The sequence below is a fragment of the Dipodomys ordii genome, unplaced genomic scaffold (assembly GCF_000151885.1).
Source record: "Dipodomys ordii isolate 6190 unplaced genomic scaffold, Dord_2.0 Scaffold25, whole genome shotgun sequence".
NCBI lineage: Eukaryota > Metazoa > Chordata > Mammalia > Rodentia > Heteromyidae > Dipodomys > Dipodomys ordii.
The window spans coordinates 10,662,134-10,688,549 of record NW_012267241.1 but is presented as its reverse complement, the minus strand read 5'-3'; the positions used below and the strand labels follow the sequence as shown (position 1 = coordinate 10,688,549).

The following is a 26,416-nucleotide window of genomic DNA, read 5'->3' as shown; positions in this document are numbered from 1 at the left end:
AAAATAAAGGAGGAGGCAACAAGGCTGGATAAGAAACTCATCACCTTGCTCATGTAACTGTAACCCCTCTGTACAGTATTTTCACACAAAAAAACTTATTAAAAAAAGAAGTACCTAAAAAAAGACATGGTCTCCCTATTTTTCCTAATTTACTTTAGAATAGTTTTGTAAAGTTTTTTCAAAAAGGTTTCTGTTTTCAGTTTTTCTAAATGGGCTCTTTGCATGTGTTTTTCTATATAAAAAAAATCCCATGCTTTGCTTTCTGCCCTTTCTTGTTAAAACCAGAATTTTAAAGTTAACTTTGACAGTAGAGGCTTTCAATAAATTTAGAGAAAATCAAATATAAAGCTTGAGTTTACTAAACATTTGATGGATTAACCACGATAAGCCCAGAAGTAAACCAGATAAGCACAGAAGTAAAAGCTTGAGTTGTGAGCCAGTGATCACTGAGTATTGCAGAAAATTCATCCAGAAAATTCTGAGGAAGCAGGGACAGGGGAAAGTGAACCTCTGGGATAGTTAGTGAAGCTTTGGGGGAAGCTCTTTAGTTTGATCTGCCAAGATGAGTTGGTATGGTAGAAAAGTGTATAAGAGAACTTGGAAGAGTGACAGTCAGAGCAAATAGGAATGAACACAGCAGGTCAATTTGTTTAGGAAGCACCAACAGTATTCATTGGCTGGATCCCAGATAGCATGGCAAGATTCGTGTCTAGAAATACAGGCTGATCAACATAACGTTATGATTTCTTCCATTCTTGTTTCTTGAGTAAAAGATCAAAGTTAGAATTGTAGTGGCCTCTTACATCCATCAGTGAACTAGTAAGTAAATTAGGAAAGAATAAGCAGATACACTTTCACTTTAGTACTCAGCTTAACACAGATGAGTGCTAATGGACATTTTTCTAGTTTACACTGAAAAGGAAATGAAGAAGAGGAGACAAAGGAATATTGTGAAGACTCCAAGAAATAATCCAAATTGACAATTTTGCTGGAACACAAATTTCAAAGTTTTTCTGGCTGTCACAGCTGTCTCTTGGTTACTTATGATCTTCTACCTGCCTTTGCTCCAGTTCTTCTACATAAGACTTTTTGAGGAAAGGATTTGGGAGATTTAGAAGCAAGTATAAAACTGGAAGATTAGCTTTTGGCTGGTACTTTTTTTTGTAGACAATTAAAACACAGACAGAAATTGTAACTTTGTGCCTTTCAAAAGATGTTGCATTATGACTGTTCTAGGGAAAACCAGACCTCTCATTTCTGATTCTTCATGTTACCTTTGTTCACCTATGGGGAGGACAGGCTTTGTTGTAGGGATTGAAGTATTAGAGTCACTGTCCTTGGTTCTGTGATCCATCCAGTGCACAAGCAGAAAGAAGTAACTTTTATTCTGTCCTGAGTGCCAAAAAGATATCCATTTCTAAGCTGCATGTCAGGGTTTGGTTTATTGGATAAAGCATCTGTCCTATTTTTTCAGTTTCCTGGCTTCTGTTATTATTTTGCTTAGAAGGGATTTTCACTGATCCTTCCTTTAATATTCATTTTTTTTGTCTTGTATTTCAGAGGCCAGACTCAGTCCTTTAGAGAAATCCAAGCACCTGTTTAAAATATGTCCTTACTGACTTATGTATCATGTCTGTTATTAAGAAAGTTGAAACCAGGCATTGGTGGGTCACTCCTGTAATCCTAGCTACTCAGGAGGCTGAGATCTGAGGATTGTGGTTTGAAGCTAACCTGGGAAGAAGAGTCTGTGAGACTCTTATCTCTGATAAACTACTCAGAAAAACTCAAAGTGGTGGTGTGGCTCAAGTGGTTGAGTGATAACCTTGAGCATAAAAAGACTCAGTGATGGCACCCAGTCCCTGAGTTCAAGACCCAGGACTGGCAAAAAAGTTGAAAGAGTACGTACCAAAGGAGAAATCTTGTGACTTTTCAGAACATGAATCTGCTAAACCAGCACAAACCAAAAACTGAGTGAATGAGTATATTTTTTGACTCAATCATCCTCACGTCATATATTTAGCAAAAGAATGAATACTGGTGGTTCATGCCTTTAATGTTAGCTACTCAGGAGGCTGAGATCTGAGAATTGCAATTCAAAACCAGCCCAGTCAGGAAAGTCTATGAGACTCTTTATCTCCAATTAACCACCAGAAAACCAGAAGTGGTGCTTAGTTTAAAGTGGTAGAGCACTAGTCTTGAGCAAAAGAGCTCAAAGACAGCACTCATGCCCCAAGTTCAAACGCTATGATCAGGGGAAAAATGAATGAATATATATAATATATAAAACATATATAATAATATATACAATAAAAATTTTCAGGAGCACATTAATAAGGGAAACTAGTTTGACATAGGGGTATATGTCAGGATTGAGTGCCAAAAGACGGGATCAGAGAAGCAAATATTTCCTACCACAGGAATATTTTTAGGTCTGCCGTACATAGAAAAGCAAATAGATTGGGGTAAAGAAGAAAAGTAGAGTTTTTTTGAGAATTATATCCATAGTATCCTGTCATGTTATGTCAGTTCTTGTGGCTTGCTGTCCCTCTGAATTTCTAAGCTCTAAGCTGAACAGAATATTTGGAAACAACACATGTAAACATACGTGAATCACTATGAGCACAATGTAGTGATCATTTATACCATGTGTGTTGATGCTAAAATAAATCTCCTAGTATCAGATGGTTTCCTGGGTCACATAGAACTGAAACAAATTAGTGATCCAGAAGGCTGCTGTCCTCAGAAAACACAGCTGATTATGCATTGCTTCTTGTATTAGTCAGAAAATAAACAGAACACAGAGGTTCAATGATAAACAGTCAGAATTTGTTGGTATTTGATCCTGCTGTATTAAAGTTTCCCTTTGAAAGACTTATGAATAAAAGAATTTCCTAACCCAATTGGTAGTTTATTTGAATTTAGATATTCTGCATGTAGAGGAAGTTTCATATTTTCCATAGCAGCCCGTGGATTTCATTGTTGGTCCTTTTCAACCAGTAAATTTCCCGTTTTCTGGATTTGAAATGCTACTATGAGTGAAAGTAGTAACTACTTGTGAATGCACACTTTACTTTTGGCTAGACTTAAATTATACCCATTTCAATCTGTTCATTTGGGACTGTGTGTCCTGTCTGCCACCTTTCTGTCGCCTCCCTGGCTAGTCACACTTTATAGAGAATTCAAAACATTGAAAAGGCCATCTGCATGATCCGTACATGAAATAGACTTGGCTTTTCTTGCTAAGTAAGCTTTTAGTGAAGTGTTACCATGTAGTGAACATTTCAAGGAGATGCTGAGAAACCACAGTTTATGCAAGCAGTGTTATAAAATGTTTCTTAACCAGAATATTTATTTCATTCCAATGAAAATGCCATATTGTTTCTAGTAGAAAAAACTAAACATTTTTAATTCAAGGGTGACTCATTTTTTGTACAAATCCTTCTAACCATAGTATTTCCTAATCCTGTCACTCACCTATTTGTCTTAAATTTTTTCATGTTAAAGGCTGAATAACTTCTCCACTTGGCTATACTAATTTCCTGTTTCACTACCTCCAACATTATGCAGCTATATTACACTTCTTCAGACGTAGAATTTTCTGCATCAGATCTTGATTTTTGAGGCCAAGTATTTTAGGTGGAAAAATTATGGGTTCCAGAATTACACTTGGCTTCAGTTGGATCCCATTTCTGCTGCTTCATTGCCTATGTGACCACTAGTGACTAATTTTGAGCTCTACTTTTCTATTCTGCCCAGTGTGGAGACAATGCCTTTTTGTCTTGTAAGAAAGTTTCGAGAAAATAATTAGTTCACTTATATAAAATGGATAGATGAATAGTTAGCAGCTATTTTCCTAAATGTATTCATTTGGCTTCCTGAATATTTCCTGTATTAAAATAAAACGTGATTACCTCTCAGTTTCTCCAGATTCTTTTCTGTTGATCCACATGTTTATTTCTAGGCCAAGCCATACTCAAATGGAATGTTCTCTGTATATGTGCACAGGAATCCATTTGTACTCTAATTTTGGGTGGGGGGGAGGGTTGCTGGAAATTGAAAACTATAGTAATTTTTACCTTTCTACTTGTTTTAAACCTCTGGTCAGAATCCCTCTAATGCACTGTTAGTTGGATATTTTTTCTAGTTAGCATTTACCTTAGTATCCTTAAGAAGTCACATTTTAAGCTTATATAATATGTTCCCAAGTTATTTTCTTCCCTCTTAACTTCCTCTTGCCTCCTGCCTTTGACATATGCCTCCTTTCAGACACTAAACTTAAGTGTTTTCTCACTCTAGAATTTTTCAAATAATTCCTCTCCTAGTACACAGCATGAAGGTCCCTCCTTGATACTCTTGCTCAGATCATTGCTGTCTTAAACTTAGGACTGAAGGAAGAGCCACAGCTCCAACATGGATCTCATAAGGCAGAGAGTATCTGAAAGCTTATGTCAGCAAGACATAAGTGCTTCTAAAAGTAGCTTTCTGATACAAATTATCTTCTGTAGAATAAGTCAGTGGAGTCCTTGCCTGTAGTATAAGTGGGCAAATATTGGTTGAATATAATAATCCTGAATTGACAAAAATATCTTGTGTATCATTGTAATTTCTCTTTGCTACATCTCATCCCATAGATGGAGGACCATCTCAGTATGTGATATATTCCACAGAGGGAGAGCTTTTAAAAGGAAGAATCCTAGATGTCTACTAGTCTGGTTTTTTAAAATAACCTATTCCATCATTTAGAAGGTTTCTTTAGAATAATATGCATCACCAGATCTCTGTATTCATATAGTGTTTACTAGTCCCAACTCTTGAGGTAGATATTGTGATAGGTTTTACTTTTACACAATAGCTCTATGACAAAGTAATGTTCATCTATTAGCAAGTAAGGAAAGACAGAGGTCTATCCAGGTTAAGTAAAACTGTGGCCACACAGTTATTAAATTGTCCCTTCTCTTCTAATCTAGACACTCTTCTTTGTACTGTGCTGTTCTGCTTTATTTTAAGTATCCATTTTCAATTGGAGAAAAGCTCATAGTGAGTTAATTACAGTGGATGTAAAAAAAAGGAATTCAAATTAGTAATATCATTATCTCTTTCTGTTTCTAGTTTGTACGAAGCAGGTAACTGATGAAGCATCTTCTACTCGAGATTCAAGCCTTACCAACACAGCCGTGCAAAGCAAGTTAGTGTCTTCCTTTCAGCAGCATACCAAAAAGGCTCTAAAGCAGGTAAGAGAGGTGCTCTCTGGTTCTTTGTCCTTTAGCCCTACCTACATAAGGTAAAGTGTGTTCTGCAAATCAAGTAAAATGTATGAGACCCTAGCAACCAGAAAAGAATACAGATAGCTCAAACTCAGCTTTTTGTGTGCTATTTAACATAATTTTAACATGATATAATGTATAAGAGGCCTGGCTGAGAAGTTTGATGTGAAATAGAAAGTAACGAGGGAGAGAGTAACAATGTTCAATAAGAAACGTACTCATTACATATGTAATTGTAACCCCTCTGTACATCACCTTGACAATAAAATTAATTAAAAAAAAAGAATATAGAACCTGGCCTTGGGAATATATAAAAAACTTCTATGGAGTGGTTTTGTATGTGACTTATAGTAAAACAGTTTGGGTTCCTCCATATGCCATATACTTTGATATCGATCGTTTTTTATCTTATGGATGATACAATGATACTTTCACATTGCCGAGATTTATTAAATTACACATAAGAAAAATGGTAAGCAGAGCTTGTTTTTATCTAGAATATCCTTCAGTGGGTGTTGCTCAAGGCTGAGTGGAAGTTATATAATGTTGTACTGTTGCATAATCTGATCTGACCTTGTGCTGAGACAGTAATGATGGTTATAAGGTTGGGATTTGGGCTGACATAGTGTGATTTGAATCATTGTGATTCTATGGATCTAGGCAAACCAGGTTTCCTCTGCAACTCTCAATTCCTTCTCTGCGGGAACTTGGAGAAATTATACAACCTTCTAAGGAGACTGATTTAAGAAATGACTGATGTAATACATTAGAAGCACATGGTGTCTGGACCATAATAATTACTCAATGTACATTAGCTACTTGTTACAGCAGCAAAGTTTGTAAAGGAAAGGAAAAGATGTTGGAGTTAGGTGGTGCTGTTGAGTGGTGGATTTTCTTTTTTTGTTACTAATAAATTGTGTTAGTAAATTCAAGACACTTAATTCTTTATCCTAAATTTCTGGTGTGCTCTCATTTATCTGCATTCATTTCATAGTTATTTTTGTTCTCTTGTTCCAAACCTTCTCCACTAACCCTCTATCGGCTCTTACATAGATATATCATTCTCATGATAGATATCTAAGTGGGAAAAGAGAAACCATGTTTTCTAAATTAAAGTTCATATTTTAAAAAGCATCTTAATATTCCTATCAATCTTGTAGGCTTGGAGAGTTTCCATTTACCTTCTCCTCTATTGCAAACAAGAAAATGTCAGAAAGAAGTTGGATGATTTTTATACTGACCTATATTAACTTTTTGTTCTACATTAATTACTGAAATGGTAGCATTTCTACTCATTGGTCTTATATTTAAGGTAATAAAATTGTTTCATCCTGCATAGGTCAAATGATCTTCAGGGAGCTTCTGATTTATACTGTGACTTTTACAAAGCATTTTAGTTTCCTATTGTAGTTCTGGTGAACAGAACTACAATCAGTATTGAGATGGCTTTTTAATTGGTGAAATAAAGGATGGAGTAGGTAGGAAGCCTGGGCAAAGGCTCATTCAGGCAGCAAATAGGATGCAGTAATAAAATACCAACTGGAACAAAACAAAGGATACAAAACTGGGCACTTGTATCCATGGCATTTAAGAAGCAGAAATGGGATCATAAATAAAACACATTCTTCTAAAGTGCAGTGATTTGAAAAATGTACAAACTGTGAAACCTGTATGAGTATGAAGATAAAAAATTCAAGTCTCTCTATTGTAGTCATTATGTTTTACTACCTTGATTTTGGTTTTATGTCATCTGAACCTTTTCTTTTTAATAGTTACTAAATGGTTCCACAGCTCACTAGGGGTGTTTTGTTTTGTTGTGGAACATGGTTTTATGATGTGCCTATGATTTCAATCTGGTTTTAAGAACTTTGTGTCATAATTCTAGTGTCCAGTAAGATTTGTTTATATAATTTTTCAAACTTTGATTTTATCATTAAGTAGCAAATGAGTTACCAAGAAAATATTGCTCAATATATATAGATATACTACTGTTTGATTAACAAAATCACATTAACCAATATTAAACAAAAACTCATTTTGGAAATATAAGATAAGAAGATAAGCTGGCCAGGCGCTGGTGGCTCACGCCTATAATCCTAGCTACTCAGGAGGCTGAGATCTGAGAATCGCGGTTCAAAGCCAGCCGGAGCACGAGAGACCATGAGGCTCCTATCTCCAATAAACCACTAGAAAACCAGAAGTGGCGCTGTAGCTCATGTGGTAGAGCGCTCGCCTTGAGCTGAAGAGCTGAGGAACAGCGCCCAGGCCCAGGGTTCAAGCCCTATGACCGACAAAAGACAAAAAAAAAAAAATAGAAGAAGATAAGCTGTCCTTGCAGCATTCCCCCCAGATTTCCTGTAACTGTTGAATTTCTTAAGATAGCATTTCAAAAATTGACTGAATGCATAGCCTTTTAAATTGTAGCAACCTCCACAAATAGTGGCCTTCTTTCATTTTGAAAGAATATAACAAGGTAGGAATTTTTGTTATTATATATGTATGTCTATATATTTATTTCTACATCTCTTTTCTAAGTTTGTGGATATATGTTTGTGAGTATATATGGAAGTTACAACCATAGAACCTGAGGGTCAACTGAATGACCTTAATGATTGCATAGGCTAATATTTACAGTATGCCTTCATTTTTATGCACATTTAATCTTCATACAAATCCTGTGACGTATCTACTCATATCTCAGTTTTTCAAATACAGAAAGTAAGGCTCAGATAAATTAGCTAGTTTTGTCAAAATTACCCAACAGATAAATGATGGAGATGACATTTGAAGCTAGGGGTCAGATTCTACCCTCAGTTCTAATACTGCTTCTCTGTACATGCGCTTAACATGACAGATCAGTTTTTGACATTGGTTGTGGAAATTTGCATACCTGACATTTTGTATGACATAGGAAAACAGTACAACTGACATTAAGTATACCATTTCCTAATGCACAAGCACATATTAATGGCTCACATTCAAATAGATTAGCCTCTTTTATTTTATTGGAAATATATTTGAAGGTGGTAGGGCTATAGTAATTCACCTCTATACAGTGGCCCAACTATATACAGTAGCCCAAATAATTACTTTGAAGTAGGTAAAACATAAATTCTCAGCAACCTTTCATGATCACAACTACTGTGAAAATAGCAAGGTAAAACAAACCCCTTTGCACAAAGTGCCGACGTAATTTCCCAGAAATCAGGTCCTCATTGATCAACCCCACACAAAGCATACTGCTATAATAAGTGGGTTCAATTGATTTCCCAGCACTCTGGATTGCTATGTAACTGTAGGTTGGACTGCATGGAGGAAGCTTGAATGCTCCTTAGCTGTTGACATAGAAAGTTCCCATTGCGGGGCTGGGAAGGTGGCTCAATGGTAGAGCGCTTGCCTTGCATGCCTGAGGCCCTGGGTTCAATTCCCCAGCACCATATAAGCAAAAAGAAAAAAGCCAGAAGTGGCGCTATGGCTCAAGTGGTAGAGCACTAGCCTTGAGCTGAAGAGCTGAGGGATAGCACCCAGGCCCAGAGTTCAGGCCCCACGACTGGAACCCCCCCCCAAAAAAAAGAAAGTTCCCATTGCTCTCAGGCTGGTGATGTAGCTCAGTCTCAAGGCACTGGGTTCTTTCATTAGTGTCACAAAATAAGCAAAAGTGGCCAGCCAACCAACCAACAACCCAAAGATCATTTTCATTCCACTCTAAAACTTCAGTCCCTTTTACTCTTTTATCATCAAACCATTAGTTACTATATGTTGATCATAATTGTATGACTAATATAGTGTTATTTCAGTAGATTTTTACCCTGGGTAAACATGTTCTGAAGTCTCTGGAAAGCAGAAAATTCGAGATTATTACCTTATTCCTTCCTTTCTTTCTGGCTTGGTGTTTTGGATGTCATATCCTGAGAAAGTATGAAATGATTAGATTTGGAATTTTGAAGAAAGATAAATAAGAAAGATTCCATTTCAGAATGGTTAAAACATCTGAAGAAAATGCAAGATGGCAGAAGGATGAGTTCTGTTTTGACGGGTAACAAGGTGGTGGACATAACCTTTCTGTATTGTCTCTGTTGGCTTATTTGAGTCTCATTATTTATTTACAGTGATAGGATTTATTCATAAAGTTACAGATGCTTTTCTCTCTTGACATTGTGAAGCAGATTTATTGGTGTTTTGCTTTGTTTATGTGGCTGACCAGTACTGTGAAATTCCAAAGGTTATGGTGCATGATAGTTTCTTCTAAACATGGGTGTTGACATTTAGCACACTAGCAACAATACAAGTAGTTGTTGTTTCACACAGCTGGCTGTTTCCTATGTATATTTCTAGTGATTTAAGTTTTAGCATTCACAGCGGGTGATGTTTTCAGAATTCTACTGAAGGGGTTATTACATTTAGTATATTCTTTAGTGACAGGGTTATTACATTTAGTGTATTGTTTAGTGACATAGCTGGTGTAGTTTCCTATTAAAATGAGCATTTTTGTTTAAAATTCCTACTTCACACCAAAGCTCCTGGTTTTTTGGTTTCGTTTTATTCTTGTCCATCAAGGCAGACTTGGGAAATATTCCACCTTTTTTTAGAATTATCTGACAAGTTTTCAGTCTAACAAAAAGAAATGTTTATCTAGAGGTTTTTCCTGCTCTTTTTTTTTTTAACAAGGAAAGATTGCACTTTATCTCCAGTAGGAAAAGCTTGTTCAGTCAGCATCTTTTGATTTCTTCCCTTTCACTTAAAGCCAGAATAAAATTGATGTGAGGGCGATATGATCTTTCCTTTGCCTCAAGTCATTTAGCTCACTCTCATGTTTGTTTCCGTTTTTAAAAAAGTCAGTTTATTTTCAGATTTAAAGCCTATAAATTTCTTTCACATTGAATAGAAACTAGACACATCAAACTTGGTGTGTCTTAAACATCATGGATGTTGACATTTTGAGTTTGAGCAGCATATTACACATACAACCAGTTTGTAGGTTCATTTCTTCATAACTGACTGCATTTAGATGTACCATATGCTTATTTATTTAGGCTCTGACATTGCTTCTCTCTGGATTTAAAAATGACAGTTAAAGTTGCTCAATAAGAAAAGCCATTATCATCCCAAAGTACATCTAAGGCGGAGACCATGCAATGAATGCTGGAGGTCTTCATTGCTCTCATATCCCAAAATGAACCTTAAATGAAAGAGTAATACTATTTATATCACAAAAGTGACTCAATAGTTTTATAGGCTAATCAACAAGGAGAACAACTAGCTTGCTGTGGAAGAGAAAAGGTTGTCCCTTTATCTGAGACAGCCCGCCAAAAAAACCCCTAACCCTCTTGTAAGGTACCCTTATATAGTTCTCACTCTCCCCCATCATTGAAAATAACTCTGAAAATAACTCCCATAATTTTATGTTCTTTATCTCTTATATAATCTTACTTTTTCTGTCAATCTTGGGGCTTGAAATCCGGGCCTGGACACTGTCCCTGAACATTTTTGCTCAAGGCTAGTGGTCTACCACTTGGGGCCACAATGCCACTGCTTGTTTTCTGATGATTAATTGGAGATAAGAGTCTCATGGGCTTTCCTGCCAAGGCTAGCTTTGATCCATGATCCTCAGATCTCACTCTCCTGAGTAGTTAGTATTACAGACATGTGCCACTAGTGCCCAGCCAAACTTAACATTTTTTAAACTGTGAGGTATTCATCTCTAGATAAGTTAGATAGAAGATGACTTTGATTTATAGCATAATAGAATTTTCTTCTTTTTCTTGGAATTTTCGCAAAAGCTCAGAGCTGAAAATAATGTGATACACGTATTCCCTGTTCTGAAGAGAGGTGCTAGACACAGCCCTGGAGGACTTACTGAGGGGAGGCCAGATGGTCCACTGATCATCCTGCAATAGCTATTTAAAAAGTCATGCAAAATTCATTATATACACTACACAGTATTCAGTACCTTGTAGTTTGTGTTTTGAAGTATTAGCACACTTAAGAAATTGTGTAGTCTAATCATAATAAACAGGAGGAGAAGAAGTAGCAAGCAATACTGTGTACATTGGCTTGTACTGTGCCATGGGTAGGTACTAATCACTTAGCTGGGCATGGCCAATATGTAATGGCTTTGCCCAGGAAAACTGCTGGACCCGGCAGAAGAGGTAGATACATAGATTCTATGCTTAGGGGCATCCTTGAGGTTGAGAATAGAATATGGTTTCATATACTCTGTAGGAAGGCCTCTACAGTATTCACAACTGCATCCATGAATCTAGAAGTTGGCCAGATGTAATCATACATGCCTATAACTCTAAAATCTTCCAGGCTGAGGCAGGATGGAGATGATAAGTTTGAGGTCAGTGTGGGCTACATTGATAGACCCTTGATTCAAACAACAACAACAAAACTAGCACCTAATTGCTAGTCTGATGTTATGAGACTGAAGGTTCTTGTTAAGATAAAATTTCTAGCATAATGAAATAGCTCAAGTCCTGTAATCCTAGCCACTTACTTGAAAGGCATATATTGGGGGATCATGGTATGAGGCCAACTCAGGCAAGAAAGTTTCCAAGACTCCATGTCAAGCTGTGGTTGGGTGTAATACACCTGTTCTTACAGCCGTGGGGGAAGCACAATGACTGAGTATAGTGGCATAGCTTTTATCCAGTAACACAGGGAAGTACAAGGGGGATCATATTCCACCCAGCATAAGACCGAACCCTACCTTGAAAACAACCAGGTATAAATGAGCTGGAGGCACAGCTCAAATTGTAGAATTACTGCCTGATACCCTGAATTCAATACCAGATTACCAATACCAGGTCCCCAGCACCAACAAAAAAAAAAATGCCCTGTTCTTCTTATTTCCCATTATCTTTCCTTATCATAGACAGCATGATAATTTTTTTTAATGATAGGAGATGAAGAAAGAGGAAAGGCCAAAAATCCCTTCTCCAATGTGAAGTTTCTCACCCGAGTCTTAGGTGTGGCTAATTCATGATTTCAAACCTGGAAATGAGATTGTACACAAATACACAGTGAGGACTCAAGCAGCTCTATATTCTACATGAAATGCTGTCCAGCTGGGAAAGGAAATTGACCCAAGCATATGTAAAATCCCTATTAGAAGAAGAAAACAAATTATGTCTAGTCCCATACTGATTTCTGCCTTTGAAATGATAAATGAATAAATAATTTTCAAAGTTTTCATTCTGATGTGATAGTGATTTCCAGAATAATGCATATATGCCAGAAGCTCTCCTATATAGTCAGGATATTTCAGTAAACAAAAGAGAACAAAACGTGCATGTCTTTTGTAGGGCCTGTATCTACCTTCCTGAATAGGGACATGACATTGTGCAGTATACCAGAAGGTTAAAAGTCCATGATGAGAAAAGAAAGCAGAATAGGTTGTAGGGGAGAAAAATATAGTGTGGAAATAGTTCTGAACAAAGACTTGAAGTAGCTGAGGAAATATACCATTTGGACAAAGAAGAGAAGAGTGTATAGAAGGAAGGGTAATACAAAGGAAGGCTTATACCTATTTAAAGGAGTACCTCAAGCTGACTGGAATAATTAAGAAATTTGTCCAGGTTTAGGATGCAGCGCATTTCATACAGTGAAATCTAATTTAAAAAAAACGGAATAAAGTCATAAAAGACCATGGTTGAAAATTCCTTGTTACCTCCTCTTTGCTCTGCCTCTCTCACATCTCTGGTGCGTAAGAAAGGTACCGCAGTGCGGGAAGCCTGAGGTGAAGGCCTACCCATTCAGTGAACCTCAGTTCCTTGTTGCCTAGTGGCCTGTGACCACCATTTGGGGGAGGATTTTGCCATCTCTGTGACTTCCTAGCCCTTGTTTATGGCCACTCTAGCTTCTGTTCTATTTCCTGAACTCCCAAAGATCCTTTTTGCTATACAAGTTCTGATACAACTTCTTTCACTGAGTAGGGACCACAGTTTTCTCATTGCTGGTAATGACAAATTACCTTTGTTACCCCCAGAGACAGGCCCTTTTGGGCTCCCCCTTCTTTAGATCCTCTCCTGAGTTTCTTTTCAGTAAAATATGAAATAATTTAAAAAATCTTTTTCTGGTCACTGCTATTGATTTTCAGGATAATGGAGTTTGCTATCATAATCTGTATTTGTTATGGTGTAGATACAATATGTGAATAAGACAATGGCACTTATTGAGTATTTACTTTGTGGTACACCTGTTCTGTACATTTGCTTTTTATTTTACATACCTTGCTCACTCTATTGGCTCAGCTTCACAAGGACAGGTGACATAACCAGCTTTGCACAGGTAATTCAATCTTTCTCTCAATGAACAGCCTTCTTAGTTGCATGCACAACTTTTAGAGAGCTCTGCCATGGCCCCATTTCCTCCATACCACCTTAGAGCAGAAGGATTTTAACACCCATATTGATGCAGACTCCCTCATTTGGGTGGTGAGAAATGTCAGTTATACCAAGCATTGCTGCCCACTGGCTGAAACTCACCCAGTGGTATATGCACTTGTTCTGATACATTTTTAAGGAATAGCCATTTGTTCTGATGTATTATTTAAAACAGGAAAACTCACCTAAAATTTAAGAATGGAACCAGGCATATGTGGTATACATACCTTCAATCCCAGCACTCAGGAAGATTGGAGAGTTCAAGGCTCACAAGTTACAGGACAGCCTCAGATGCAGAAGCTTGGCTTCAGTCCCTAGTGTTGCTCTATCAATCAATCAATCAATCAATCACTTCAATCTAGATTTGATGCTTCTCTTAAGTTGAAGCTGCCCTTCAGAATCAGAATATGCATTTCTGCTCACTTTAGTCTTAGTCTGTTCTTATCCCTCAGACAACCTGGCACAAAGGACCTTTCATGCTTTCTTATTTTTATTTTTAAAGGACTATGAAAAGGAAACTTTCAGTGAAAGCTTAAATGGTTAATATGCTCATAGTTATAGGAATAAAGTTACATAAGCAAAAATCTTTCTTTGCAGAGTTCATGGCCCACCACCAGAGACCAGGAGCCTAGTGGACAGGAGCAGTGTCCAGGTGCTATTGTTTATAGTGTCACCAAGTACCTTGGACCTAAAAGCATGACTATCCTAGTATCTCCATGGAGAATGCAATGTTGGGTTTTCTCCTTCCATTGATGTTCCGACCTCCCAGTGTCCAGTGTCCACTGAGTTCTACTTCCTGGAAAGCAAACTGGACTCTTCAAGGCAGCCACAGGCTCAGTATGAAGTGATTGCCTCTAGATTATAAAATCAAGATATGTTCTTTTGTCTTTTTGGTGACCAAATCCTGGCACACTGAGTTTACCTGAAATCTTTTGCTTTCCTTATACTATTAGTGTCAGAGAAAACAGACACTTCCCGGTTTTTTTACAAGTGTACTTATTCCAAAAAAAGGAATTAATATGTTTATTTTTGACAGCAAAACAGAGTTTTCAGATACTAATTATTTCTCTTATATGATTAGTGTTTAGTTTTGTTGTTGTTGTTTTTGTTCGTTTGTTTTGTTGGTTGTGGGTCCTGAACTCTGGGCCTGGGTGCTGTCCCTTAGCTCTTCAGCTCAAAGCTAGCTCTCTACCATTTGAGCCACAGTGCCACTTCAGGCTTTTTCTGCTGATGTGGTAGCTGAGGAACCTCATGCCTCATGCATGCAAAGCAACCACTCTACCATTGAGCCACCTTCCCAGCCCCTAGTGTTTAGCTTTAACCATCTGCAAGGACAGTGGTACAGTTCAGTGCTTTCTTAAAAAAATATTATGTAAAGCCTCAATAGTGATGTGCATATGACCGTATAAAATGATGTTTATCGAAATGAACTCCAAGAAGTGGAAACAAGGGTTTTTATTTTGTTGTTGTTGTAATTTTTTTCCTCTCCATTGTTGCTGGTTATGATTTCTGTATCTTTTGTCTTGTATGTAAGTTTATCTGTTTTGGAGAAGGAAGAGGGAGCACAGAAATGTTGGGACAAATGATGAACAAATGTAGCAGTAATACTCATCAGACACTATGTTGAAAATGAACTATACACCTTGTGAGGTAGGGGGTCAGGAGGAGCAAAAAAGGTAGAGGTGACACTGCTCAAAAAGAAATGTACTCATTACGTGCTCACCACATTTTACAATAACAGTAAAAAATAAAAGGAAATATTGTGTAGAGAAATATTGTTTGGCTTTTCTGAGTAGAAAATGCCTATTTATAGAAGTTATTATTTCTATTGTGGTTTTCCTTCTTATTGCTAACTTTTTATCAGTAGAGTTTTCTCTGCTCTAGAAATCTATTACAATATTTTAGTAGCTTTAGTTTACCACCATAGTTTGCACTAACACTCCCAAAAAGAAAATCTTTAACTTTTGATTTCAGATTCTAGGCCACTGGTTATATATATATATATATATATATATATATATATATATATATATATATATATATATATATATATATATATATATATATATATATATATATATATATATATTCCTTAACCAATATTTGTAAAATAAATCCTCTAACTTCATATGTGTGTGCATACCCTTAAAAATTGACTACAGTAGGCATAGCCTTTATTTTCTTGTGAAGTTTTACACAGTGAACAAAGAAGGCCTTAACGTAAGTTAAAGCCTTGTGTTGCTTCATTCTGTTGTATTATTGGATTGTTAGATTGAAATCTTCAAAGGGTCTTCATTCTTATCCAAGACTAGAGAGATTTATGCAAGCATGCACACAATTTATGTGCGATTATGTCTATGCCTTGAGGAAAAAATAAATGTCTTAAATATTTTATAGCACATATGCTCTCATTAAATTTATTATTGAGAAAAGGCTAAAGGTTTGAAGAATAGATCATGTTAATCTTTATATCTGTGGTCCTCCCATATTGTCAGGTACTTTATAAAATGCTATAAAATAAGAATCAAAGGAAATATGTCTAGTGTTATCATTAGAAGACACATAATTTATAGTAGGTTTTCCAACCCTTTCATTTCTCATCTGGCTTTAATTCTCATCTGAATTTTCCTTTTCTCATTTAAGTGGTATTTAATTTTTCACTTCTGTAATTATTTGATTGGTAAATCTTATGGTCAACAAGTTGAACATACAGCTAATACCTTGTGCAAATAACAGGACATCGTTTTTGACAGCAAGGGAATGTACAGCCAATGTAATATTTCAAGACATTCTGACAACGGTTAGTCAAAGGACATTAATCAAGTAACTGAAATGTTGTAAAATTGGTAGGAATTACACAGAAACCAGGAATTAAAATGTTTTAGACTGTCTGAGGCCAGCCTTTTAACCTCTTGAGGGAATTTTAGCATTCCTGTGACTGTGAATTTAATGGGTCTTCTGTTTCTGTAGTGCTTCAGACCTTTCTTTTTTATTACAGGTAATTTTCTGCATTAAGCAATCAGCTAGATAAAGCTGTATTTCAAAACTTTTAAATGTCTCTTATTACATTATCATCACCACAGTCAGTTCATTTATTTAACACAAAACACTCCCATTTAGAGAGATTTATTTTTATATGTTTTTTTTATTATTATTCTTGGATTTGCCCAAATGCTGTCATGTTCGTGTTCTGAAGGTTAATGCCCAAAGTCAAGCAGACAGAAGCCAAGTGCTGCAAGGTTTCCAAGATTAGGACTGATTCCCTTCACAGAAATAAATGATTCCTGCCATGTTCAGTGATTTTGTGCAGTGCTCCCCACGGCTGAGCGAATGCATCAATACAGTAGTTCTTACATGCTGTACATACTGATGACACTCGGTGTTAACTGATTGACGGAGCAGCGCACAGGAGACGGCGCACCTGCATGAGAAGTGCAGACACATGTATTTTCATCCTGGTTTTGAAACATTTATTTTACATTTATTTTACTTGGGAGTCATGCTTTCAGATTCCATGGGCTCTCAAGCCACACCGCTAAGGTAGAATAAACCAGAAAGTGATGCTCTGCTGTCAGAATTTTACTGCAAATGGTCTCAGACTTATGCTCTTTTGCCAAAGCTCCATTTAATGCTTTTGAAGGGAAAAAAATGGCACGAGGGTGAATCCTGACAAATTAAGAGCTCTGTGGAATTTAAGTTCTCTTAAGAGGTTCTAGTTAATGATGGGCAAGTGGATCATTTAATTCAATCATGAGAAATTATTGTGGCTACCTTTTCATGTGATATTTTATTATCATTTTTTATAGGCTTTGAGGCAGCAGCAGAAAAGAAGAAATGGAGTCTCAATGATGGTAAACAAGACTGTTCCTCGTGTTGTTTTGACACCATTAAAGGTGTCTGATGAGCAGTCAGATTCACCTTCAGGTAAACAGCTAAAATATTGTATGCTTGGCCAGTTTCTTTCTGGAGGAGCCTTCCTCCTGGAGAGAGATGTTGTATTTTTTTTTCTTTTTTTCCTGAAACTGAATAATACTTCCACTTGAGTTCTGCTCTGTTTTTTTTGAGATGTTGTATTTTTTTTTCTTTTTTTCCTGAAACTGAATAATACTTCCACTTGAGTTCTGCTCTGTTTTTTTTAAAATGTTTTCAACTCTTTCAGTGACTCAAAAATATAGAACATTTTACAGATTTTCTTATTAATATAAAAGACACCAGCTTGCTCATCATCAAATGACTTCATTTGCTAGTGTCAGGAGGTGTGAGAAAATGTACGACAAGGTTAGATAGATTTAGTTGTTGCTGCTTTAGCTTTGGTTCGAATGTTCAGCTCTAAATGTGGACCACATGCTGATGTGTAACTCCATCAAAGGCAGCTCTTCGTGAGTGTGAATTTGTTTGTCAGTCCTGTGCTGCAAAATCCTGAATCCTTTATTAGTTTGTGTGTTCTAGCAACATTCTTCTCACCTCAGTGCAGCTCTGACCTTTTCTTCTAATTCACCTCCTGTCACGTTATCAGCTGTGTACCATCCTATTTATTGTAGATTAATGCTTGCATTTTCTGTTCCTTCTTCAACGTAAAGTTATTTATAAAGGTCTAATCTCTCCCTTTCTTCACAACCCTCCTCCTCTTCCTTCATCGTTCTGTTTCTGTCTAGCATCGTCTCTAAATGTCACTGCATTGTTCAAGCTTATTCATGATTTTTTTTTTTTTTACAAAAGATCTGACTCTATTTCTTTTAAAAGCTATCAGATTGCTGAATGCGTTTTTGACTCTGCTATTAGGCCATCTGTTCTTGCTTTTTGTCCTGTTTGATTGATTTATTGGGCTGTTCTCTTTATATCCAGTAGGGGAATCAGATTGTAGCCAAAGGTAGTATATTAACTGTTAGGGGGGAAAAGATTATATCTACAGTTCTTAAAACAATTTTAGATTTTTCTTTTCAAGGACAGTGAGAAGAAGATAATGGCATAATAACTATTTCCTTTTTTTAAGGATCTGAATCTAAAAATGGTGAAGCAGACAGTTCAGATAAAGAAATGAAACATGGGCAAAAATCTCCAACTGGAAGACAAACAAGTCAGCACTTAAAACGATTAAAAAAGTCTGGTTTAGGTAAGTGTCCAGAAGGCCCTAGGATTTCATATTTTGGAGGGATTTTTTTTTAAATGGGAAATGTTTGCATAACTTTTTTTAGTGATTAAGCAAAGAAATGAAAATATCCATTTATTTCAATGAAAAAGGAAGCTGAATAAGTGAAACCTTGTAGATAAAATTCAATAGATTTTAGCTTCAGTAGAAGGTAGATAACAGACTTAAAATAAAATGTGTACTCAAATTATGACCTGCCTATGTATGATTCTGTTTTAGTGTTCAGTGTTTTATCTGGGCAACTCAGCTTCATTTCATTGGAATATATTATATGGGGAAAGTACAGAGAGGCAGTGACCATTCTTTCTATAACAGCTTCCTCATTGGAACCTGGTACAATGACACAACCCTGCCTTTAGTCTGTGCTGCTTGAGATATTTAGTAGTACCTGTCCACAAAATGGTGTGGACCTGGTGAGATAGATGGAAGTAAAATCCATGGGTCTTGCCAGCACACCCAGGTCTTCTAAATATTTCCTTCTTGGTAATTTCAAACAGCGCTTATTTGAGTATATGAGAATTGAGAAGACAGAACATAAATGCTTCCTAGACCAAACGTTATAATTGGCAACATCCTTGCCTAGTTGAATAAGCTGGACTTAATGGTTTCATTTCTGTCTTTTAGTTATTACACAAATGAAGAAGAGTAATGATAGTAAGCAGATCAGTATAATGTTTTGTAAATTGATCCATAGAAACTATGAATTTATTGATCTGATTACTGATTCTGCCACATAATTTCTAGGCAAGTTTTATTTCTGGAATTTAATTTGTTATAAAATTCACATTAGATTTTAACAGATTTATTAATTTTGGGTAAAATGTTATGAATTGCTTATTATATGCCTGCCATTTTGTTAAATTCCAGAAAGAAACCATCAAATAGCCTTCAAATATGATTAGTGAAGAGATTCCAGGAAAACAGAAGTTACTTTGTACTTAGATTCTTTAATATAGAATAATTACCTCTTACATGATTTCTAGGATTAGGCAGGTTTTTTTTTAAGTTGTTGTCTGACTCAAAGCGTATCTCTAAGGTTTATATGTAACCATCTGTTCCTAAGTATTAACTTGGATTTTCCTCGTCTTCTGGGTGTTATAAGTAGCTCTCAAAGCAGAAAGCTACAATAGGAGAATGACATATAAATAATTTACTGAATGTCTATGTGTATGCTTGTGTGTGCTTACACACGCAATTCTAAAACAATGCCATGTTATACCCACAAAGCGAGCGGTAGTCATAAACAGTCTGTTAAGTCTGGTGAAGTAACACTTGCTTGTATTGTCAGTACTCAGTACTCAGGAGGCTAAGGTAGGAGGATCATTTAGTTCTAGGCCAGAGTAGGTTATAGAGTAAGATTAAGGCCATTCTGGGCTATAAATAAAGAGACCCTACCTCAAAAACTTAGAAAAACCTTTGTTTGCTACCCACCTCAAAAAAGTCAGTGCTGTACAGTGAGCATGAGAAGATTTAGGACAAAGCCTTACCCACTTCCTTACTCTGCTAACCTGAAGACTGGCAATCAGGATGGCTTACTGTTACCAGGTTCCTGTAGTGAATGGTGATGACTTGAAGTCCACATTTATGCAGATAGAGACTGCGTATTTCTCTTGTTTTATATACTGAAACTGAGCAATGTAAAGGCTGATTATACAATTCTGTTCTTAGGAAACCCTGCATGCCTAGTGCTACCAGAGTATTTTGGCTGCTTTGTGTTAAACCTAAAAGCAGTAGAAATAATGATGCACCTTTAGTGGAGGGAACAATAAATGAAATCCCAGAGTCACTGCCCATATTTAATATAAGCATTTTGGCCTAAGTTTTGTCACTTAATTCTTTCTTCAGTTTTGTACAACATAGCTTCTCATTTAGTCAGGCATGTTGGCATGTACTTATAATCCTAGCACTCTGGGGGCTCAGGCAGGAAGACTGTGAGTTTGAGGCCAGCCTAAACTACATAGCCAGACACTATCTTCAAAATATAAGAATGCCTTTTATTTTATAGCCCAAGAAATCGAGGGCCAGAAAGAATAAAGAGATTGCTAATAAGTGATACAGCTCAGAAACAAATCATGACATATCTAACTCCACAGCCTGAGTCCGTTCATCTTTAGTAGAATCTGAAGGCCAACTCTTCTAAACTTAATTCCACACTGAGGACCAACCTAGCATTGTATGACCTGATGGGTCTGCCATGTGTGCTCAAATGTAGGTTCACTAGTGGCCCAAGAAAGGAGAGCTAGCAGCTGTAAAACTTCCTTTCCTGGACAACCCTGTATCACTCAAATTACTGGGAAGGAACTTAACTGACCAACGTAGCCAACAGCTGAATGAAATGGCTTACTTTGTGCAAAGTCGGAAGTATTTATTAAGCTTTCAATATGTGCTCAACAGTATAAATGAATACTGGAAACAAAACGAAAGAAACCTAAATGTAATCATCCTCAGACAACTTGTTTAGACAGTGGCAACTCATTTAGATAGAGAATTTTTTTCTGTTCTATTAGAATCAAGGTATTTAGTGCTCTAAAAGGCATATTTATGTGCAATGTGTTTTTCTTCTTTGCCTTTAAGTTGTTAAATTCTTGGGAACAGTGACCTCGGTACTTAATTAATTAATTACATGCCTCCTGTCTATTGTGTTCTGAGTAACTGTTGAATGAATGAATGATTGAAAGTCAGGCTGTGTAAATCACTTTCTGTAGTTTCAGCTAGTTATCTCTTTGGATAAAAATGACCCTGTGTTTGGAGAAAGTCATTGTTGGTAAACCTGTACAAAGGAATATCCATACATCGCAGCCTTAGCCATCCAGATGGGAGAGTTGCCTTTTCCACTTGTCTTTCTCTTGCCTGAGTCACATGATAAACTCAAAAAATTTTGGAAACCTTCTTATCTCTTTCTTTACCTTCTCTTGGCGGGGTACCTGTTGAAACTGTTCTGAATTTAAACAAATGCCATAGTCTATTCTAATTTAGATGGATAGTTCTGAAACAAGCAAATAAAATTACTCTTTAAAGTGTAAGTCTAACTTTTCATTCTCATTGTGAGATTTCTCTAGTAGAATGAAAATCACGTCTAATTGCATCGCTCCCCTCCCCCCACACCAGTGCTTCCTCTCGATCTCCAGAATTACTTAATTTGTCCTGCTCAAGGTGTGGGTTTCACTTGGGTCTTGGAACCTAAGCCACAGTGGGGCCTATGTGTTTTTCTGAGAACTCTACAGTGAAGGACTGAGCACAGCATTCTGCTGCCCATTTATGTTACCCACCTTGTCTAGAGAGTATTTGGCGCACACAATCAAATAATAGTGATCAAAAGAAGAAAAATAGAATGAATAGTGAGCCTTTGCCTTCCTTAGTCATTCTAATACTGATAATAATCTTGACGTTTTTATGAGAAATATTCGACTCACCAAAAGAACCCATTGTGGTTGATACAGCTGTTTCATTCCTTTGCTGTTAACCAAAATTAGTTACGAAAAATATGTGAACATTTCCAGAGTAATTGTCTGATTGAACACTGTCAGTAATCAGTATGGATAACAAAGGGTGAGTGAACGCAGTTGAAAAACATAGTAGTTCTAAACTAAACAGAGTATTTCTCTGATGGCGTTATAAACAATCAACTAAAATCAGACAAAGCTGAACTAGTCCTTTATCCCATTTCTAAATCAAGCATGGATGATAGCATGATGTGGAGATGTGTAAAATCCCAGTGCTAATGAGCGTCTCTTGTTATCACTGTCCTTGACAATTAGTATAACACTAAATGTTAGACTACCAAATAACCTGACAGCCGAGACTTTATCTGGTACCATGAACAGTAAGAGTGTCTGCAAATGGGGTTGGGAATACATGTTTTGGGTTTTTTCATGTTTTGTTTCGTTTTGTTTTTGCCTCAGCAGTGTTTTTCATGTCTTCTTCCTCTGTTCTAGTAATGGACAAAACTAAACAAACAAACAAACAAAAAACCTCCCCTGTGGAATTCTTTAAGACAACCCTGAAACATTATTATCTCATTGTCCTTACACTTGCAATATATATTTGTGATGAATACTCTTTAGAAGTTCCTAGGGATACATCCTTTTATCTTTTTTTTCTTTTTTGATTTAAAAAAAAAACTTGAATTATAAGGTGGTTTTAGATTCACAGTAAAATGGAGAAATAGAATTCCCTTATATCTTCCTTCCATATAACACCAATTTTCTCTACTAGGAGCATCCTGAACCACAGTTATACATTGTTATTATAACTGGAGAACCTACACCCACACAATGTTACCACACAGATGATTGACTTAAGATTCACTTTTGGAGTTGGGTTCTCACAAGTATAAAATCACATGTATCTACCATTGGACTCTCAAACAGAATCATTTCCCTGCCCTCAATTCCCTCTGCTTATTCATCCCTTTCTTTCTTGTTTTGTGTTTTTAATATTTCACTTTTTTTCCATATAAAGTTTCAAGATCCTTGAGATCAAGGTCATTCACCTAAACCAGCTTTTAAATAGGCTTTTATACCCAATCACACAGTAGGAGTTTAAAAAATGCTTGCTAAACAAATCTAAGCTTCCAGTGGATGTCTCAGAGGGAGTTTTAATAATGTCCTCATTGAGCCCAACTTCTGGGATTCATTCCAACTTTTTTTTTTGGTTTAATCTTTTTGTAGTAAAGAATTACAACTTTGCTCATTTTAAAATTGTTCCAGACTCTAAATAAATCCAGGCAGAAAAGTAAAAATGAAATTTGAGTAACCAACGTGCTCTCATCCAAAATTATTATCTCAGTGTTTTATAAACATTTCTTGACATTTCTTAATATACATCTATCTCAGAGATTATCTTATACCATCATTCTATTTTAATTAAAGGTACTAAATTTAATTAATTTTAGACTAAATAAGAACCAAAAGTAAAACCTAAATTGTTAAACATTACCACAAGATCTATTCATATCTCTCCAATAATGTTATAAATATAAATAGCTGAAATAGAACCTACAGAATATTTTTAGCTATTTGTTTCAGTTCTGGAAAATAAATTATGAAAGATAAGGAAATAATTATCTTTACAATCTCTGTATCATCATGTTTCATCAATTAACTTTTAAACATTAATATTGATAACATTTATATTATTTGTTTAGACCTAATGTTTTAAGTTCTTTAACCCTTGTCCTATATTTTATAGATTCAATACTCTGTTACAATTTTTATGCATTTCTTCATTTGTGAAGACTGCATTGATTCACATTGCTTATGTCAAATTTATATATCTTGTCTCCTGTTACACTTTTTGCCTATTTCTTTCCTGTGAGTTCTGTTTTAGGATTGTTTTTTTCACTTTTTCTGCGACAGTAAAGAATGCTTTGGTTTTGAAATCTGTATTTGAGCTATTCCCCTTGTCTGCTTGGTTTGTCTAATGTATGCCTTCTTCCCCTAAAGTCTTAAAGCCAACAGACTACCCTGAATGAAGTACTCCAGAATTCAGAGCCCAGAACTTCCTCTATCCAAATCAACAAAGAATTAGTCTGACCTTTATTGAATACATTCCCCTCAGATTAAATCCTGAAATGAGTTCTCTTGTAGACCATTGACTCTTATTTTGGCAATTTGGCAGTTGTTGCTTCTCCTGGATCTTTGCCCTACCTAAGCTACCAGAGACCCTCTAGGTTAAGTGTCTGGGAATTAGACACTAAAATGACTACATCTTTTTCCTTTTCTGGATACTGTAGGGAAATAAGAAGTACTAGCTTTAATGAGATGAAACAATCATACATAATTGGATTATTCTTAAGCCAATTAAGAGTACTTGTGTAAGGATAATTAAAATGGAATTAAACGTTCTCTGTAACAACAAATTTAGTTCATCTGCTCTTCATTCCAAAATTATAAAATATATTATTTTGCCTAGGTGGACATGTTAGAAATATATCTTCATTTGGCTTTATCATAAAAGACCAGGAGCTTCTCTAATGCTTCTTTTTTTTGCCCTGTGTTATTCTTAAAGATTTTCTTGCCATACTAAATAGTAACAACATAAGTCTTGATTTTCACAAAGCATATATTTTCAATAATTTACATTTTTTGCAAATATTTCTGTAGATTTTGCCATAGCATCTCATAGTGAGAAAAAATTGCTTCCTAATTCTTTCCCTTTTTTTTCAAGTGAGGTTCAGGGATTTTTTTGTTTGTTTTTTGCTTGTGTGTATGTATGCAGTACTTCTATCATACAGAAAAATACTAATTGAATTAACAGGCACTAGTATGCTTATCAAATTGACTTAAGTTGATTTACCTTTGTGTTCATAAATAAAATTGAAAAATAGATTTTTCTAATACTGTCCTTACATGGGCATAAACTTACTTAAGATTTCTTCCTAACAACTTCTCTGGACACTCTACAAAATAAAATATTGAGAGACTTCCAGATAAAAGGTCAAGAAAGTCCTTCAATAGCATTAAGTTCATCTTTAGAGTTACTGATAACTTAAGCTGTATTTGTAGTAGAATTACCCACTTCTTTCTTTCTTTCTTTCTTTCTTTCTTTCTTTCTTTCTTTCTTTCTTTCTTTCTTTTGTTGTTCTTTCTTTCTTTTGTTGTTGCTGTTGATGGTGGTGGTGGTCATTGGGCTTGAACTCTGGGCCTGAACATTGTCCCTGAGCTCTTTTGCTCAAAGCCAGCACTCTACCACTTTGAGCCACAGCACCACTTTTGATTTTCTTGTGGTTAATTGGAGATAGGAGTCTCATGGACTTTCCTACCTGGGCTGGCTTTGAACCACAGACCTCTGATCTCAGCCTTCTGAGTAGCTAAGATTACAAGCAAGCCACCAGTGCCTGGCTGATTTCTGTTTTAAAAATTTACACAAATTTGCCTTGTCTGGGTTGCAGTCTTTTGAATAACCAGGAGTAAAGACATAAGCCACTAGCATCTGTCTAATGTTCTCAATTTTTAAGTTAAATTTGGAAAATAATAAACTTTTTGGATTCAAATTGGTGAAATTCAATAACATATTCTTTTCTTTAAAATCTACAAGTGTATACAGATTTAAAAGTAGATTATAAAGTATGCTTATTTAATATTTGCTCCATCTCTTACAAAGAATGTCTAGTCTGTTAGTTTAATTTTTAGAATTAAAATTGAACTCTATAAGTTCAGTTGTTAAATTCAATTCTTTTATGGTTGGTAATATTAATTCTTTAGTTTTGAGTAAATATATATTCTTACATTTTCCCTCTTTCTTAGTTTTTTGCTTTGACTAATTGATTAACATCATGACCTGAAGAGTTAACCTTTGTAATTTTTAATCATTTTTTCTACTCTTATCTATACAATATACTTTAAAACCTGGTTGAACAACAACATTTCACTAGTTTTGGCATTATCATTTACATTACATTCCCCACCCCACCCCCAATTTATGAAGTAATTGCAAACATGGTGCTAGGGTTTGTACTCAGGGCCTCATGATAGATAGACGGGTGGTCTATTGCTGAGTGCCACCACCTTCAGCCTTTTTCTTCACTTGGTATACTCTGTATATACCTGGCAAGTCTCTCGCTATTTAGCTTCTGTCATAGGTAGGATAGCAGGTATGCATCACCCCATACTGAT

At 36.0% G+C, this 26,416-nt stretch overlaps 1 protein-coding gene across 1 annotated transcript in view; it reads left to right on the top strand.

The window, feature by feature from the left end:
* The window catches only part of Asxl3 (additional sex combs like transcriptional regulator 3), a 133,286-nt gene that overhangs the window by 48,844 nt on the left and 58,026 nt on the right, over positions 1 to 26,416 (top strand). The window contains exons 4-6 of the mRNA XM_013014879.1: positions 5,110 to 5,231; positions 17,458 to 17,575; positions 18,645 to 18,764. Coding sequence (XP_012870333.1) covers positions 5,110 to 5,231; positions 17,458 to 17,575; positions 18,645 to 18,764 — 360 coding nt within the window. The remainder of the gene's footprint in view (positions 1 to 5,109; positions 5,232 to 17,457; positions 17,576 to 18,644; positions 18,765 to 26,416) is intronic.